The sequence below is a fragment of the Malaclemys terrapin genome, chromosome 1 (genome assembly GCF_027887155.1).
Source record: "Malaclemys terrapin pileata isolate rMalTer1 chromosome 1, rMalTer1.hap1, whole genome shotgun sequence".
NCBI lineage: Eukaryota > Metazoa > Chordata > Testudines > Emydidae > Malaclemys > Malaclemys terrapin.
In genome coordinates, this window is record NC_071505.1 from 217,410,068 (window position 1) to 217,425,714 (window position 15,647).

Here is a 15,647-nt window from a genome sequence, read left to right on the forward strand (position 1 = left end):
AGAAAATTATTTATTTAAACTATTTACTTTCCTTTGTGACACTCCATTAAGCAAATCTTACAGCTCAGAAGATATAAAAGAGCATGTGGTCGTCTCCCCTTATTTAAAAAAAAAGAGGGAACTAGCTATTGTAGTGCGTGTGCTGTGGAAGAACGTGTGCTGAAGTTTCATGTTTCAGGTAATCTTTTTAAAATAATGGCAGTCTAGATTGCATCAGTTAGTTTAAAAACTGCTATGCTATTGGTAGGGACAGAATGGGATTAGAGCCAAAGTTTGACTCTGTTTCTGCCAAAGTCTGTATCAGATTTAAGACACATGCTTCTGCAAGCTTCCACGAGGGTTGTGAAAAAAGTTTTAATACAGAGTTGGATTACAGCTCTCTGTAGCTCAAAACATTGGCCGTTATACTACCATCTTAAAAGGCAGCTGTAACACAGAGCACGGAGTATAGCATATTTTTAAATTTTCTGGACCACAAATGAATTGAATCCCTTTGTGAGTCCAGCTGGGAGATCAGTTAATAACGTTAATGTGAATCTGTACCTGGTTACTTGTGAGAGTATCAGATAAAACCAAGCAAACCCTTAAAAACTTTTTTCAAATGTATCTAAAGAACAGTCTACGAAATGACATTGTCTAGGTGAATTACAATTGTGTTGGATGAGTCAACACTTATTTACTTTCTCACGTGCATATTCTGTTTGGATTTACAACTGAAATTTTGGAAGCTTTTTTTTTTTTAATTGTTGCAAGAAATGCATTTCGAAACAGAGCCTTCCAGCTGTATGATATCAACTGCGTAGTAATCTGTGGATCTTAAACATCAGAATGTACAAACCGTGGGCAACCTTGAATATTTTCATGGTGTCTTTTCTGCATCTCCTGCAGGGATCTGATTATGACTATGGACCTGTGAAGGTAGGTGGGCTTTAATTTACTAATACAGCAAATCTCAATTAGTCTGAGAATACATGAATTGCATTGCATGAAGTGGCGGTAGTGTCTAAATGATTTTTTTTGTTTACCTATTTGGTGGTGTGAGTTATTGTTGTTCAGTTACATCGATATCAAGTAAGCAGAGAGGAACCAGTATTCTGTACTAAATAGTTCAATCCATAATCATTGTTTAATAATTTTGCCCTTTTGCCACTTATAAAGTTTCTGCCTTAAATAAATCCTTTAATATCGGTTTTAAAATAATTTGAAAGTCAGAAAATTTAGATATTTTTTAAAAAATAGATGCTCCCTATCATTTTGCATTAGTATATTATCTAGGGAATTACTTACAAGGTATAGAAAGATTTCCTCTGAAGCACTTGTTCAGTAATTTGCCACCAATTAATGTCTCTTCTCACTGTTGTTAAAAGACTTTATCCAGTTTTTTAACCTGTACAATGTCAGATAATAATACAGCATATTGACCAGGGATTCAGTTTTCTTCTGAATGGGATTTGTATATTGAAAATTAAGACGAAGCATCCTCATGAATGTGGGATTTTTCAGATCTGACTTTTGGAGAAAATGTAAATACCCCCAGACAGTAATTTCTAAAGGAAACCAAGTGTCAAATAAGATTCCTAGTTTGTAGGATTTCCAAGTCACAATTAATCCAGTGTGTGCTCCTGAGACACTAGCAAGTCCTTGTGCCATTAAGGAAAAAAACCCAACACCAGTTAACACTCTTGTTCTTACTTCAGAGAACGTCTTCCTTTGCTAAGCAATGACCACATACTAGTCCATAAAACACACTGAATTTTGACCTCTGTTTCAAGAGGCTGGGTTGCACTCACAAACACAGAGATCCACTACAAGAATGACCATTAGCATTAGTGCATAATATGTGTTTGAGAATGACAAATGACTAGTCCCTCTGCATCCTTCTGGTATGAAGTTTTAATTTACAGCATGAACAGTCTGTAATTTGAAACAGTGAAGACTAGTATAATCAGTTTGTTCATTTCCTTTGCACCTTGATTGACAAATCATTGTTTTCTTCCATGTAGATGACTAAACCTATATGTGACTGGGTGCACAACAGAAGTAAAAGATACGATGAGAACTCTGTCTGCAGATACAGCACAGAGTGCTAATTCAGTATATTGGTAGTCCAATAGTTATGTGAGTAAAAAGTCTTTCACTGAATTTTGTAACAGTATACGCTCTCCCAAGAAAAAATACAATGGCTTATTTAGCTATGATATTTTTAATAGCTTTTCTGCACACTGTATGTACTATGATGCCACTGTCATACAGTCTTTTCAACATATGTACAGCTGTAATGGTTGACATTTGGCTGCACTGTCAATTAGTCAGAGTTTGGCCATAACGTATTACTGCAGTATAAGACCAGTTACACTCCAGCACTAACATGAAGGTGTGGTGTAGGTCACTCTAAAAAAAGATCTGTGTTTCAAGTAGACTTCACCACATGATAAAACCAAAGTTAATTTCTCTGCTTTCTCATACTTGAAATATTCTTCTCTTTTTTGTGGAGAGATTAGTGGTTGAGTTTTAAGCACATTTAAGTTTTTAGATATTTTACTTCTTGATATAAAGATTTTGATATTATTTTGGCATTTACTTCAGATACATTTCCTAAAAATACAACTCTTTAATGTAATGATGTTTAACATAATCCATAGATTCCTAGCTGTTAGGGAGACAAAATGCTATTTGATAAATCTAGACTAACTGCCTGAATTTTGCAAGATTCCGATCTACAGCGCTTCTACTATTGTCTGGCCTCTTCCCCCGGTAGTTTAACCACTACCCAGTTGCTCCTCTTAGGTAAGATCATCTCTTCTGCTATGCCATACAGAAGGGAGTAAATGGACCTAAGAGGCCATGTGGCTAGGAAATATAGCTATGTGGGATCATATTGTGACTTATCTGGTGCTATTTAGCTGTTAAGTATTTCTCCTGCATGCAAGTAGCAGCTCTGTCAACCCAGAGGGTTGCATATGTAACCAAGGATGCTACAAACATTACTTTAGTTGCAGAACACAGAAAATATATAGCAATTCATACCATAAACTTCTAAAGCTCTTTTACGTCAATGAGAGTTGTGCCTGAGTAACAACTGCAGAGTAGAGGTGTGTGTAGTATATTAAAAATTACACTCACTCACATGCCGTTAAAGAACATTAGCTGGGTTGCAAAGTCAAGCATGCAAAAGTCAGAAAATGCCAGAATTAAGATTGACTTTTGCATGCTTTACTCTGCAACCCTAAATAATATTTTACATACAAAATATGTGTGGAATTTCCCAAATTAACCCCCCCCCCCCAAAAATAAAAAAAAAACAAAAAAACCCATCATGTGGCATCATATTGCCATCCACATAGTTCATCAGCAGGATTGGAACCTTTAGATCCACCACTGACCTCTGCCATTTGAGGTAAGAGAGTAACTAATAGCAATGATAGGTGTCTCCTCTGTGTGGCCCAGCGCTGGGGGGGGATGAGATACACACTTTGCCAGTAGGTTTCACAGATATTTGCTGACTGCAGAGGAATGTTGAAAACCCCAGGAATTTTGGGTTGCATTCCAGGATCCGTAGGGTAGTGTCTCTACGGGCACAGACTCTTCTGCCCATTCGCCCCTCTCCCTGCCTAGGATTGCCAACATTCCCTTATTACAAGGGACATCCCTTATTTTTTCATCTCTGTACAACAAGACCAGGACTTGCTGAGTGCTGCAAAAAGCAAATAGAAATATGCCTGGTGAATGTAGACGAGTACTGCTTATTAATTATTATTGATGAAGCTAATAATATCAGAAGGAGGGGTGGGGCGGGGATGCTAAGAGAATAGTCCCTTATTTTGAAATACAGCATTGGGAATCCTACAGGCCTCACCCCAAGCTTGAGCCCTTCTGCCCTGCCCAGTCTCTTCCCTACTCCCAGCTCCTCATGCCAGACCCCTTCTCCTCATCTAACTGGTATTCAGTTCTCTAGTTCCTCATCCCACTCCAGGTATCCTTGCCCAACCAGTCCCAGTTTTCCCCTCTGAGAAACCATCTGCCCCCTCCCCACACCCAGTCCCAGTCTCCTTGCCCCGCCAGTCCCAGTTCCTCCCCTCCCAGCATCTCCATCTAAGCTGTTTCTCTCCCCATCATCTACTCATTGATCCCCCTGCCCATCCTCCCAATTCCCACTGGCTCCCAATCTCAGTCTCCCCCTCCAGTCTCAATGTCCCCACCTCACCAGGCTCCTTGTCCAGCTCTTTGCCCAGCCTGTCCCAGTTGTCCCCTCACACCCTGGCTCCTTGCTAGATATGTCTCCCCTGCCCAGTAGTTCCCAATCTCAGTCTTGACAGTTCCAGCCCCCCTCACTCCCCAGCTCTGTCTCTGATCCCAGTTCCCTGCCCCAGCTTCAACGTCTCCCCTCGCCCTCCCATTTCCCTCCCTGGGTCCCAGTCCCAGCCACCATCTCCCTCCCTGCCAGCCTCCAGTGCCAGTCTTCCCCCCTCCACCTCCGGCCCCTTATCCCAATCTACTCCCCACCCACCCTCAGGTCTGGCTCTTGATCCCTGTGCATTCAAATTAGGCACTGTCCTTCTCCACACTGCCTGAGCCCAGAAGATTGGGCATTGCATGCACCAAAGAGACAGACTCCCTGCTTTCAGTTTTGGGGCCTGTGCCTGGCCCAGCCATCCTTAGCTGCAATTACAGGGAAAGTCCTGCTCACCCTGGGCAGGAACATGCTCAGTGCAGATGGAACCGTTAGAGATTTCAGCTGTTATACTATAAATCATCTCTACAGAACGTGTGAGAGCTGTGCTTTTTCAAAGGCTGATAATTTGGGTGGATTTTAATGGGAAAAGCAAAAGGCACATTCCTGACACAAAGGCCACCTTATCAAACTTCAAGCAACTGCTCCACAGCCTGGGGGGAGTGGGAGCTTCTAAATTAAAGGTCACCAGTTTTTTAACATGGGCTAAACGGTGTATTTTTCTGTAAACTCATTCACGGAAATGGCTGAAGCATTTTGTCTGAAACTTTCCAAAAACAAAATTCAGCCAGAGGCAGACATTTGCCAGGAAAAAGTTCATCCTGAACAGTTAAAATTTGGTAAAGTTATGAGCAACTGAAAACAAGGTCTTCTAATGGGAAGTGTGGGGCATCCTTCATAATAGGTAATGCTGCCAGCCCCATCTAAAATAATGGCAGGCATCAGTAGTGACTCTACAGCGGAGGTCGTGTTGCGATTGGCACAAAATTGGAAAGCCGCCTAATTCACACTTTAATGATTGGACTCAGGCTGCAAAATCTGGCACACTGGCTGTTCAGACAACAATTGCATTTTCCATGTCACTTTTTTGAAGACTATTTATTAATTTTTGCAGAGAAAACATTAAGAAATGTTCCCTTGTTGAAATTTTATCCTGACAGCCTCTTATTTTTAGGAATCTGCTGGCTAAACAACCCCAACCATCTATAGACCACTTTTTCCAGAACTTTAAAATTAAATACTAAGAGAGCAATTCCTTTTATTCATCATAACCCAACTGATCTCCACCAAGAAAAGCCAATGGAACTGCTCCAATCTATCAGCTATTTCTGTTCTCCAACACTACAGCTGTAATGGAGCTGCAAGTTCCTCATCTCTGAAACTTGGGCTTCAACTTTCCCTGTCCCTTTTCACCCTCTGCTAACCCCTCTTTGAAAGGGAGAGATGAAGCCTAAGTTGTCAGATTCACAGCCCACCTCTCCTGCTGAAGTCTGCTCCCTCTGGCAGACCTCCTGTAGTTATTAGAGAGGAGCCCTGGGCTTACAGACCTGAGGAAGACCATTGGGCTGGAACTCCTCTGCTAGGCTTAACTGCAAGGTAAGGGATTCTAGATATTCCCCAGCCCCGTGAAAACCACTGTACCTTCTCTAATTACTCATGCATCCACACACAGTTAAAACCACCCCTTTTCTAGGCACCCCACACTCATACAGTTAAACCTGTAGAGGCCATTTGCAGTCCAACAGTCTTCCGGAGGCCCATCAGACTGGGATTCCCACAGGAGGCTTGCCAGAGGTAGAAACTGCCTCCAGAGCAAAACTGGTACATCCATTCCTGTGGCATGACCCTCACCAGTCCACCCAGCTTGCTCTGCTGCACAATTTGGAGAAAGGGGGCCACGGGTCTGCCTTCAATATGATCTTCATCCCCAGGGGCACATAGCTAGAGCATGCCTTACGCCTCTGCGATCACAGGGAGTGTGAATGTAAATGGTCTTCATGCAGGGTGCCCAAGGAGGAGGGAGGTTCTACTTTTCCTTTCCAAAAGCCAGTCACGCTCTGTCCCTTAATGACCATACTGGCATTGTCTTTCAGACAAAACTATGCATCAGTGCAGTGCCATCTATAACCCTGCTGTTGAGGTCAGGAAATTGGAAGCTGTGGGGTAAGTGTGTGACATTAAACTCTGAGGCTGACCTGCTTAAAGATGAGCTTGTAGGATGCAACACCCTGAAAAACCAAAATCCAATAGAGGAGATTTTGCAAATCTAAAACACAGCATCCTAGTTCCTTCTCGAGTACCAGCTGTGATCAGTGGCTCTGTTCTGCAGAAGATTTTGCCCACCTTTCGTAACAAGCCAAGTCAGTGAATTTCCTATCACATCTGACTCTTTCCTTGTGCAGGCTACAAGCAGAACCTAGCACACAGTGACCAATTGAAAGGGAGTTTCAAGGCTGCTGGAAAACATTCCCCCCTTTTAACTAGGCATCTCTTCAGTGTTCCTTACACCTCACTTTCTATAGCAGTTAGCAAACTGCTTGAAACTACCAGCATGAAACAGTGGCTTTCAACAATAGTTCTTGCTTTTGCTGTACCTTTGCTGATGTTGATTTACTGTGACTGAAGTTGATAGTCACTATGAGCAATAGCTTACAAAAGCTGCAAAATGTTCCTATGCTTCCCCTGGAGAGTACGATTTCCCTCCAGTAAATCATGGAGAAAGCCGGTTTGTTCCTGGCTTCTATCGCTCATCAACTTTCAAAGCAACACAGGAAGATTAAAGCAGAATTCTGTTTTATTGCCATCCCACACTGCATCAGTCCTTGACTCTTTTCTTATCCATTTGGAAAGGAAACTAATAATGCTGTTACCTTAGCTAGCACAATTCTTGGTCATGAGAAACAGCAGGAGAAATCTCAGTAGGAAATGTAATGTCTGGAGATTCAGCAGACCTCTCTTAATACGATGAGCTGTTCAGGGTAATCAAACACAGGCTGGCAGATGCTTTCAATCAATCAGCTGTTTGAACTAAAGACAGCAGCTAACTAAACATGGACATCAATCTTGGCCCACAACTGGAAGGCTATAAAACTGGTGGGGAGAAGCTATGGTAGATGGGGATTGGAAGACATTTTCAGACAGTCATGAGGGGGTCACCATTCTGCTGGTTGGTGATCACAGTGAGATAAAAATAAGCAAGAAACTTGGATATAGCAAACATTGGCTTATTGGTGGTCTTCCTCTGCATCCCTTACTCATGCCTTGTCTACATGAGAGATTTGCTTCAGCTGTACCACCAGCAACCAGTCATCAGTGTTGTTGCACTGGTGCAAACTCCTAGCATAGACAAACAAAGCAGAAACAAGGCTAGCCTGCTTGAAAATGGGGTAAGCTACTCTGGTGCAAATTGGGGCTTGTAGCAGATTTGCCTGTCTGCAGTAGTGGTTTTGTACTGGTGCAGGTACTCCAGTGGCTTGCTGCAATCCCCAGTGTGGATGAGGCCTGAGTAGTGTTTACTCACACGCACAGTATTGACCATTCACCATCCACTTGAAGCAGCGTATTCTTATGCACTGGTTTAAATCTAGATTTGGTTTTGTTGAGGGCTTTTAAAAAATCATTATCATAAAAACCTCACATAGCAGTTGTGTTGTTATAGTGAAGGGACGGGGGACTATGTTTATTTTAAAATCTCTTGATATAGCAAGTGAGTGAGTGCACTTATAAAAGCCGACCACTGCTATATCAAAAGGAGATTTAAAATAAACATCATTTTCAGTCCCTTAGGCTAACTCCTGCCCTGAAGGCACAGCCATAGTATGGAGTGGAGGGGTGCCCAACTGCCCCAGGTGAGCAGTAGGAGGCGTTCTGCTCCAAGGAGGCAGGATACCTCTCAGAGCTCGCTGGCACACAATGAAAGCACACGTGCAGAGCCGTCCCTTGGGTAGGACGAATCGGGGCGCTTTGGGAGACCCTACGCTTCAATAAAATCGGGACTGTCCCGATATTTAGCCCTTTGACCCGCATCCCGACCGATGTACAGTCGGGATGCCGTTTGTCCTGATATTCAGGTGAGGAGGCAGGCGGGCAAGCAGTATGAGGAGGTGAATGAAGAGGTAACAGGCAGGCGGACGGCAAGGAGGAGAGCAGCAGGCAGAGGGGTGGGGTGGGATCACTGGATGGATGGCAAGGAGACTAGCGGGGAGGTGAGCGGCGGGCAGGAGGGTGAGGAGGTAAGTGACAGGCGGACGGTGGGGTTGGGTGAGGAGGTGAGCAGTGGCCAGGTGCGCCGGGTGGATGGCGAGGAGACTAGCAGGAAAGCTGATTTGTCCCGGGCCCCGCACCCCCCAGGGATGGCCCTGCACATGTGGTACTACAGCCTTACTCCCCTTGCACTGTGCCCGTCCCTTTGGGGTTACTATGGATCTGCCTTGTCTCCTTCCCATCCCCTTAGGGGTACTGTGCCTAGCTCTTGCACAAACTGTGCAGGGGCAGGGCAGAAGGAGAAAGGTCCTTGCAACATTTCCCTCACCCAACACTGTGTGCCCGTGTGAGGGGCCAGGCAGAATTTCGACTTTCATGATGATTATACAAAGTAGTCACGGTTTTCTGTGTAAATAGATGGCCGAGCGAACAAACACAGCATACTAGTTTGTTCATGTTCAGATTATTCCGCTTGTTGAGCTGCATCTACGTGCCTACTCTTCCTCCCCCCCCCCCACACACACACACTCACAAAATATAATTTCTAGTCTATGACTTCTGTCTCCTTAGCTGGTGATACAGCGCCATCTAGGGTCCTTGGGATCTAAACAGAACTGCATCAGGTAGCCAGCTGGAGGCATGCTATGGAATGGATGACATTTTGCAAGACTGAATGGGCATCACACTGAGGTTTGGAAAGGGACGATTCCAGGGCTTATTTTGCGGGTGGCTGTATTTCAGCCGTAGGCACTTTTCTAGCTGTGGGTTTGAAACACAACAGGTTTCATGCTGTGCCTGATAACACGACTGCAACAGTGCTGTTTGCATGGAACTTAAGAATTAAGTTTGGCTCCTGTTCAAGCGCAAGAAGTTTGCATCTTGCTGGTGTACTCTTTGTAGTGCTGCCAGTGGAGAGTGATGCACACAATTGGTCAAGCCCTTTAAGTTGAATTAGGAACATGATTCATAAGCTTTTTCCTTTGGATACTTGACTGAACGGCTGGGGAAATATTACTTAAGAAAAATTACACTTCCAGGAAATTGTATTCATGTGGGCAAGGTAACATAAGTTCAGTCAGTAATGGCAGTCGCTCTGCATTATACAGAGACATTTAGAAATTCTGCTTTTTTGGTTGGCTAGTCAAAGTTCTAAGCCATTTATTAAACAGCGCAGGTCAGAACCGGATACTGACAAAAGGGCAAAACAACAGAAAGCTCCACGGCATTAAAAGAATATTTGCAATGAATAGTGCATATTCAGATTCTCTAGCTTGCTTCTCCGTGTCTGGGACAGTCCAGAATCATTGTCCAAAGCCCTGGACCTTGCAAATAATGGACAGTTACCAAACTAAAATGGCAACTCCCTGGAAACATTCATATACCCGTGTAATAGAACGTTTCTTGACATGTGTGTCCTGTCACAGTATTAAACTAGCTCCTAATATTCTCTGTGATCAATATTACTAATTAGTGTCTGGAGTGGAATTCGGTACTGTTCCAAGCCTAATGTCAATTTGGAAAGAAAATATTACAGCATCACAGGAAAGTATGGGTGAATATGGTATTTATACAAACAATGGTCCAAAGAATGTTTTAATAAGAGCGACAAAGCAGATGGTACCATTTGACTCGTACTGACTGACTTAGACAATCCCAGTGCATTTATGATGGAATTCACTGATGCCCCTTCACATCCCAAGCTATTGGATTTTGCATGGGGAAGCATGCGTGTGCGTGAGAAAGGGGTATGGAATTCACTACGTCAACTATTGTGGGCAAGTGGGCTGAGACGGGGCAGGTCCCCACCACCTCCAGCCCTGCTTCTTTCCTCTTCCTGCCTCCCCGTAGCTGCCCTTCTTGCTTCTCCTCCCTGTCTTCTTCTCACTGAGCTTGTCAGCTGCTTCCCCACTCAGTGGTTTCCCATCCAGGAGCTTTAAGAGTCTCCCTACAGTCTTTTCCACTGGCTCCCCCAGTATAAGTAGGAGGTGGTCTGGCTGCAGCAGCAGCGGCAGCCTCCCCAGCTCTCCTCCTGCCTGTGCAGCTCCTTAGCCCCACAAGGATCTGGACTGAACACTTAGAGGAGGGGGCCGTGGGCAGCACAGATACGTTAAAAACAATAATAATTGAGATGAAAACATGGGCCCCAATCAGCCACCAGCCAAGGATGGATGGAATGCAGTTGGCATCTTCCCTTTTCAGGTACAGACCCTGGAGCCATCCTCAGGGCCACTAAAAGGGCGAAGAATTGCTGGGGCACAGATCTATGCCTGCCACATGCTACCTCTGCCTTGGAATGGGCCCTGCACCCAGGCCTGTGGTGGTAGTGAAGCTCCCCATAGCAGTGGACCTTCCAAGGAGAGAGATTGAAGCTGTCCTATGGCTCCTTTGCACCAATCTAGCTAGAGTATAGGGACAGCGCTGCACTGCTCCATCAGGCCCATTATTTAGTTGTGGGTCTGCTGTCTCTGTGATTAGCCTCCAGAATGGTGTGCGGTTTGTGTTCTCTTGGCCGACTCTGCACTTCAGTAAGAAAACCAAGAGATCTGTATTAGAGCAGTGTGAAATGTTTATGTTACAAACTCCAAACCCATTGAGAGCTTGCTATCATTCATAAACCTTGCCACCTGATTCTGAGAAGTAGTGTTGTTTAAATGGGAGAGCAAACTGACTCCCTAAACCCTCCCCGACTCCTTCCCGCAAGCATACACCCACCTCCCCACCTTTTACTACAAAAGCTACTACTGGCTAACGGGGGGAGGGGGAGGGAATATATTTGTGAGACGCCTTTTGATAAAATATTTGCAGCACTTAACTGCAGCAAGTGTGACAAAAAATTGAATTGACCTGAGTTTATTTATGGCTTTACCTTAAAATCTGGTGAAAATCTGCAGGGTCTTTTTTGTTGTTGTTGCTTCCTTTGAGTTTTTGAGTTCACTCAATTCAAAGGCCCAGAGTGAAACCCAGAGGTAGGAACCAAAGCACGTTACTTTGTATATGTCTCTGAGGGCTTTGATAGCATAAGCATGCTGTTAAAGTGCTAGAAGTCCGATCTACATTTGCTGTAGCTTTACAAAGGATGCAATTCCAGTGGACCAAATCAATCAAAATATAGAACAGCTGCTTCCTTGAAATCACAGTGTAACTAATACAGTTTTGCTATGAAAACAGATCACATTCAGCTAAGCCAGTAGCCATTTTATGACCATTTTGTAGCTATGAATGTGAAGATTAAGAGGCAGAAGATTAATTAAACCTCCTGTTTCACGGAGTGAGTTACTAGGATATGGGAGCAGGGCCGGCTCTGGCTTTTTTGCCGCCCTAGGCAAAAAAGCCACCCGCCACCCCCCAGCGTGGCAGGGGAGGGCGCCAAGCCCGGCCGCGGGCCCGCAATCCCCGACCGGCCAGAGCGCCGCGGGTAAGGCGGAGAGCCCGGCCGGGGTTCTCCGCTCTCCCCGGCGGCCAGAGTTCCGGGGGGAAGGTGGAGAGCCCCTGGCGGCCAGAGCGCTGGGTGGAGGGCGGTGAGCCTGCCACAGCTCTCCGCTCTCCCCGACTGGCCAGAGCACCGGGGGGAGGGCGGTGAGCCCAGCTGGGGCCCCGCTCTCCCTGACCGGCTAGGTGGAGGGCGGCGAGCCCTCTGCGGCTCCGCTTTCCCCGGCAGCCGGAGCGCCGCGGGGAGGGCTGCGAGCCCAGTCGCGGCCCCGCTCTCGGGCCGGAGCGCCCCACTGTGCCGCCCCCTCCAGGCGCCGCCCCAAGCACATGCTTGGTGGGCCGGTGCCTGGATCCGGCCCTGTATGGGAGATAGAAAGAAACTTTTCCTCATGCATGGTAAGCATGTTTCCCTGTCTCTGAAGTTTTAGGTATTGGTCCAAGAATGTGCTGCCAAGATTTTAATGAGGAGCTCCCTGAAATGTTCCCCCTCTGTCGGTGATACATGTGACATTCCCTGGGTAGAATACTCCCCCTAACACAAATCCATCAATCCCATCCTCCCTCACACAAACTCCAGACAAAACCTGATTAATTTTACATATTTTTTACTCCCATAAATCCACCCATTACAGACTCCCCCACCTCCATCCTTCCATCCCTACCCTGGGCCCCAGTACCTCACAACCCACCATGCTCCTGTGCTCTTCCTCACACCAGGCTGGTGGTGCCAGACATGTTATCCTGCAGCTTCTTTTACAGCAGTGGTGGCAGGCAGGTTGTCCTGCTCTCTGACTGTAGAGGGGCTGGATGGGTGGAGAGGAGGTTCCTTCTGTGGGTAGGGTGTGGTCAGTTGGAGAAATGGACCCTCTTTACTTCTTGATGCAGGCAGGTGTCCAATGAATGTGGGAGGTCTCCCCTAGCTGTTGTGAGTAGCCGATGGATCTCGCCTAGGCTAGCAGGTGGGAGAACAGAGCTCCAGGCTCCCTCCCAGTATGAGCTCTTCAAACTTTGGTTGACAGCTGAGCAGGCAGGCACTAATAGGGAGAGAGTTGGGCTGCAGGACTCCCACTTGGTGTAGCAGCAACATGGCCATGTCTTCTCCTCTTCCTCATGCATTGCTGGAGCAGCTGGCTTGGAGCTGCAGGGACTAACAGTGCATTGCCTATGTGGACCTATAGCTACAGGGGGAAGATGCAAGAGGTCATGGCGGTAAAGAGCGTATTCAGAGAGGGCTGAATACTTTAACAGCCTTAGCATTTTGGAGCATGTTGTGAAACAATTGCTGCTGTCTGTCCATGATTATCACATCACTATGCAGAGGGCCACACTGGAGATTTTGGAATATACCCCAAACATAACTGACACAATTTACATAACCAATGTGTACGGAGGGGCGGAGGGGGAATCTTTAAGTCTTTTCCAACTTCCTGCTGCAGAAATTGAGCCCAGCTGCATAGTCTTGTCAATAGCACTCCATTTGTGCACAACACGTTTACATTTTCAAGGTTATCTTTGCAAGGGAAAGAGCTAGAGACTGCCTTTTAAAAAAGTAAAGATAAAATTCTCCTTTACAGGGCCCCCAAACTGGCTCTGTCAACAAGCAGCTTTTGTGAGCCCCTCCAGCTCATCACTGTATGGGCCCTGCTATAACAATGACAACAAACTATATGGTCTGAATGATACAGAAATCCCAATACAATGGGATAGCTTACACTTTTTTCTAAAGTGTTAGAGGCAAATTTCCTATCCTAAAGCAAAAGAGGTGAGTAGCACTGTTCAAATAACTTAAGTCCAGATTAGTGAACCAGTGAGTAGCTTCAGAAGTGGTTTGGCATACGTCTGACATGCCACCGGCAAACAATCAAAGCGGGCACTGATTTACAATGTGATCTGTAGTTTGCAACTGGCGTGCACTGTCACATTGTGCATTGTCTCTCATCTTGCAGAGCTGTAAGAGATGACAGCGTCTGCTGTGCAAAGTTCTGAAATGGTTCAATGCAGATCATTGTTTCCAGGGTAGGTTGAAGCCTAGGAGTTTTTTAGTGGGGTTGGCAACCAGATGTTTGTTTGGGACATTAGCATTATCCCAGAACTCTTTCTAGTGTGCCTCAGGATGGAATGAGGATGCTTTAAGAACTTTAGCCCAATCCCTAAAAACCTTGCAAGATTTCAGATGTGTCTTTAGAAGGTTCTGGAGGTAGTCCTGAATTGGTAAATTCAACTTGGCCGTGGTTCGCCTGTACTCATGAGCTGTGTGTGTGTCTCTCCCGATTTTGGGTAGGAGCACATGTGCCACAGTGGGAAACTATTGAACGAATTTTCATTTTAATCCATCATGGAATGAAGTTGCACGTCCAGAGATTTGGTAAGTGAGCTGTCCCGCCAGACAGGTGCGCAATATTCAACAGCCAAATAATGACCACTTAAAGCTAGAATGAGGACATGGAACTTTACTGTATGAATATTAAGCCGGCTTCCTATAACAAAGCAAGAGGCCATCAAGTTCAGGATCAGCCCATTTCATACAAGACAGCAATGTTAAAATTGGAACTCTATTACTAGGAAGCCAAAACATGTAATTACTTGTTTAGGATCACGTTGATAATTAGCAAAGTGCTTGATTTGCACATTACTGTAGCTAATGATTATCATGTGCAATGTGCAAATCAAATACTTTGCTAATTTATAATTTATAACATTTATAATAATACTTATAGGCAAGTACTTCACAGTGGATAGTGTTACAGATGGGAATTCATGTGTCATGATTTCATAGCTGATATAGATTCAGAAATATTGTTCAGATGGAATGTCGAGAAATAGAGAATTTCTATAATGCTACTCAGAAATGACATACCATTGCTGGTGATGTCATAATTACTGTAAGCCAGATTCTAGTTTGTTAGACATATGGTAAAGCTGGACTCTTGATACAGGATTTTATAGGGTACTACAGTTGGTTATTAATAAGGCTTTGATTTACTCTTGCAAGTCTGATGTTTTCAAGCTGCTCAAGGTTTTCTCTCATAATTTTAGTATAGAGCACTGCAAATGTGAAAGTCACTGTTGCACTATAAGTCTACAAAAAACAGGACGATTCAGCTGCTGGTTTCCCAGACTACTGCCTATCATTCTCAACAATATTGTCTCACTTCCTTGTACTTCCCCAGCTGCCTGCATCTATCCATTGTCTCTTGTCTTTTATTTAGATTGTAAGCTCTTTGGGATAGAGACTGTCTTGTTCTGTGTTTGTACAGCACCTAGCACAATGGGGTCCTGATCCCTGACTAGGGCTCCTAGGCTGTACAGTAATAATAATAGTAATGATGATGATATTGGAATTCCTCAAGTGGCGTTCATGCCGCTGCAGAGCCCACACAAGCCTGCCACCACTGCTTAAACCTAAGAGTGGATGGCGAAACAGAGGAGCCTCCACATAATATATGGGTCTTTGTGGTGGCTTGACATAAGCTGCTGATGGGGTAGGCTGGGAGGGAAGGAGATTTGCTATTACCCAAGTAATACCCAAGTAATTCTACAAGTGGAACTGGGCAAAACTTTTTGTGCAAAATATTTTTTTGCTGAAAATTTTCAGATTGGGTCATCCTAAACAATTTGCAGATTTGGGTCAATTTTGGCAAATTGTTTTAGCTGGATATAAAAAAAAAAAAACCCAGAAATGTTGAAATGGTTTGTTTCATTCTGGAAGGAAACATTTTGACTTTTAATTCCAGAAAAATGTTTCATTTTGGAATCTCCCACAGTTTAATTTTTTAAATGTAAA

General features: G+C 44.7%; 1 protein-coding gene across 1 annotated transcript in view; it reads left to right on the forward strand.

Annotated features, from left to right (window-relative positions):
* Positions 1-312: 312 nt before the first annotated feature.
* VEGFD (vascular endothelial growth factor D) overlaps positions 313-15,647 on the forward strand; it is a 34,416-nt gene continuing 19,081 nt past the window's right edge. The window contains exon 1 of the mRNA XM_054007251.1: positions 313-918. Coding sequence (XP_053863226.1) covers positions 829-918 — 90 coding nt within the window. The 5' untranslated portion in view covers positions 313-828. The remainder of the gene's footprint in view (positions 919-15,647) is intronic.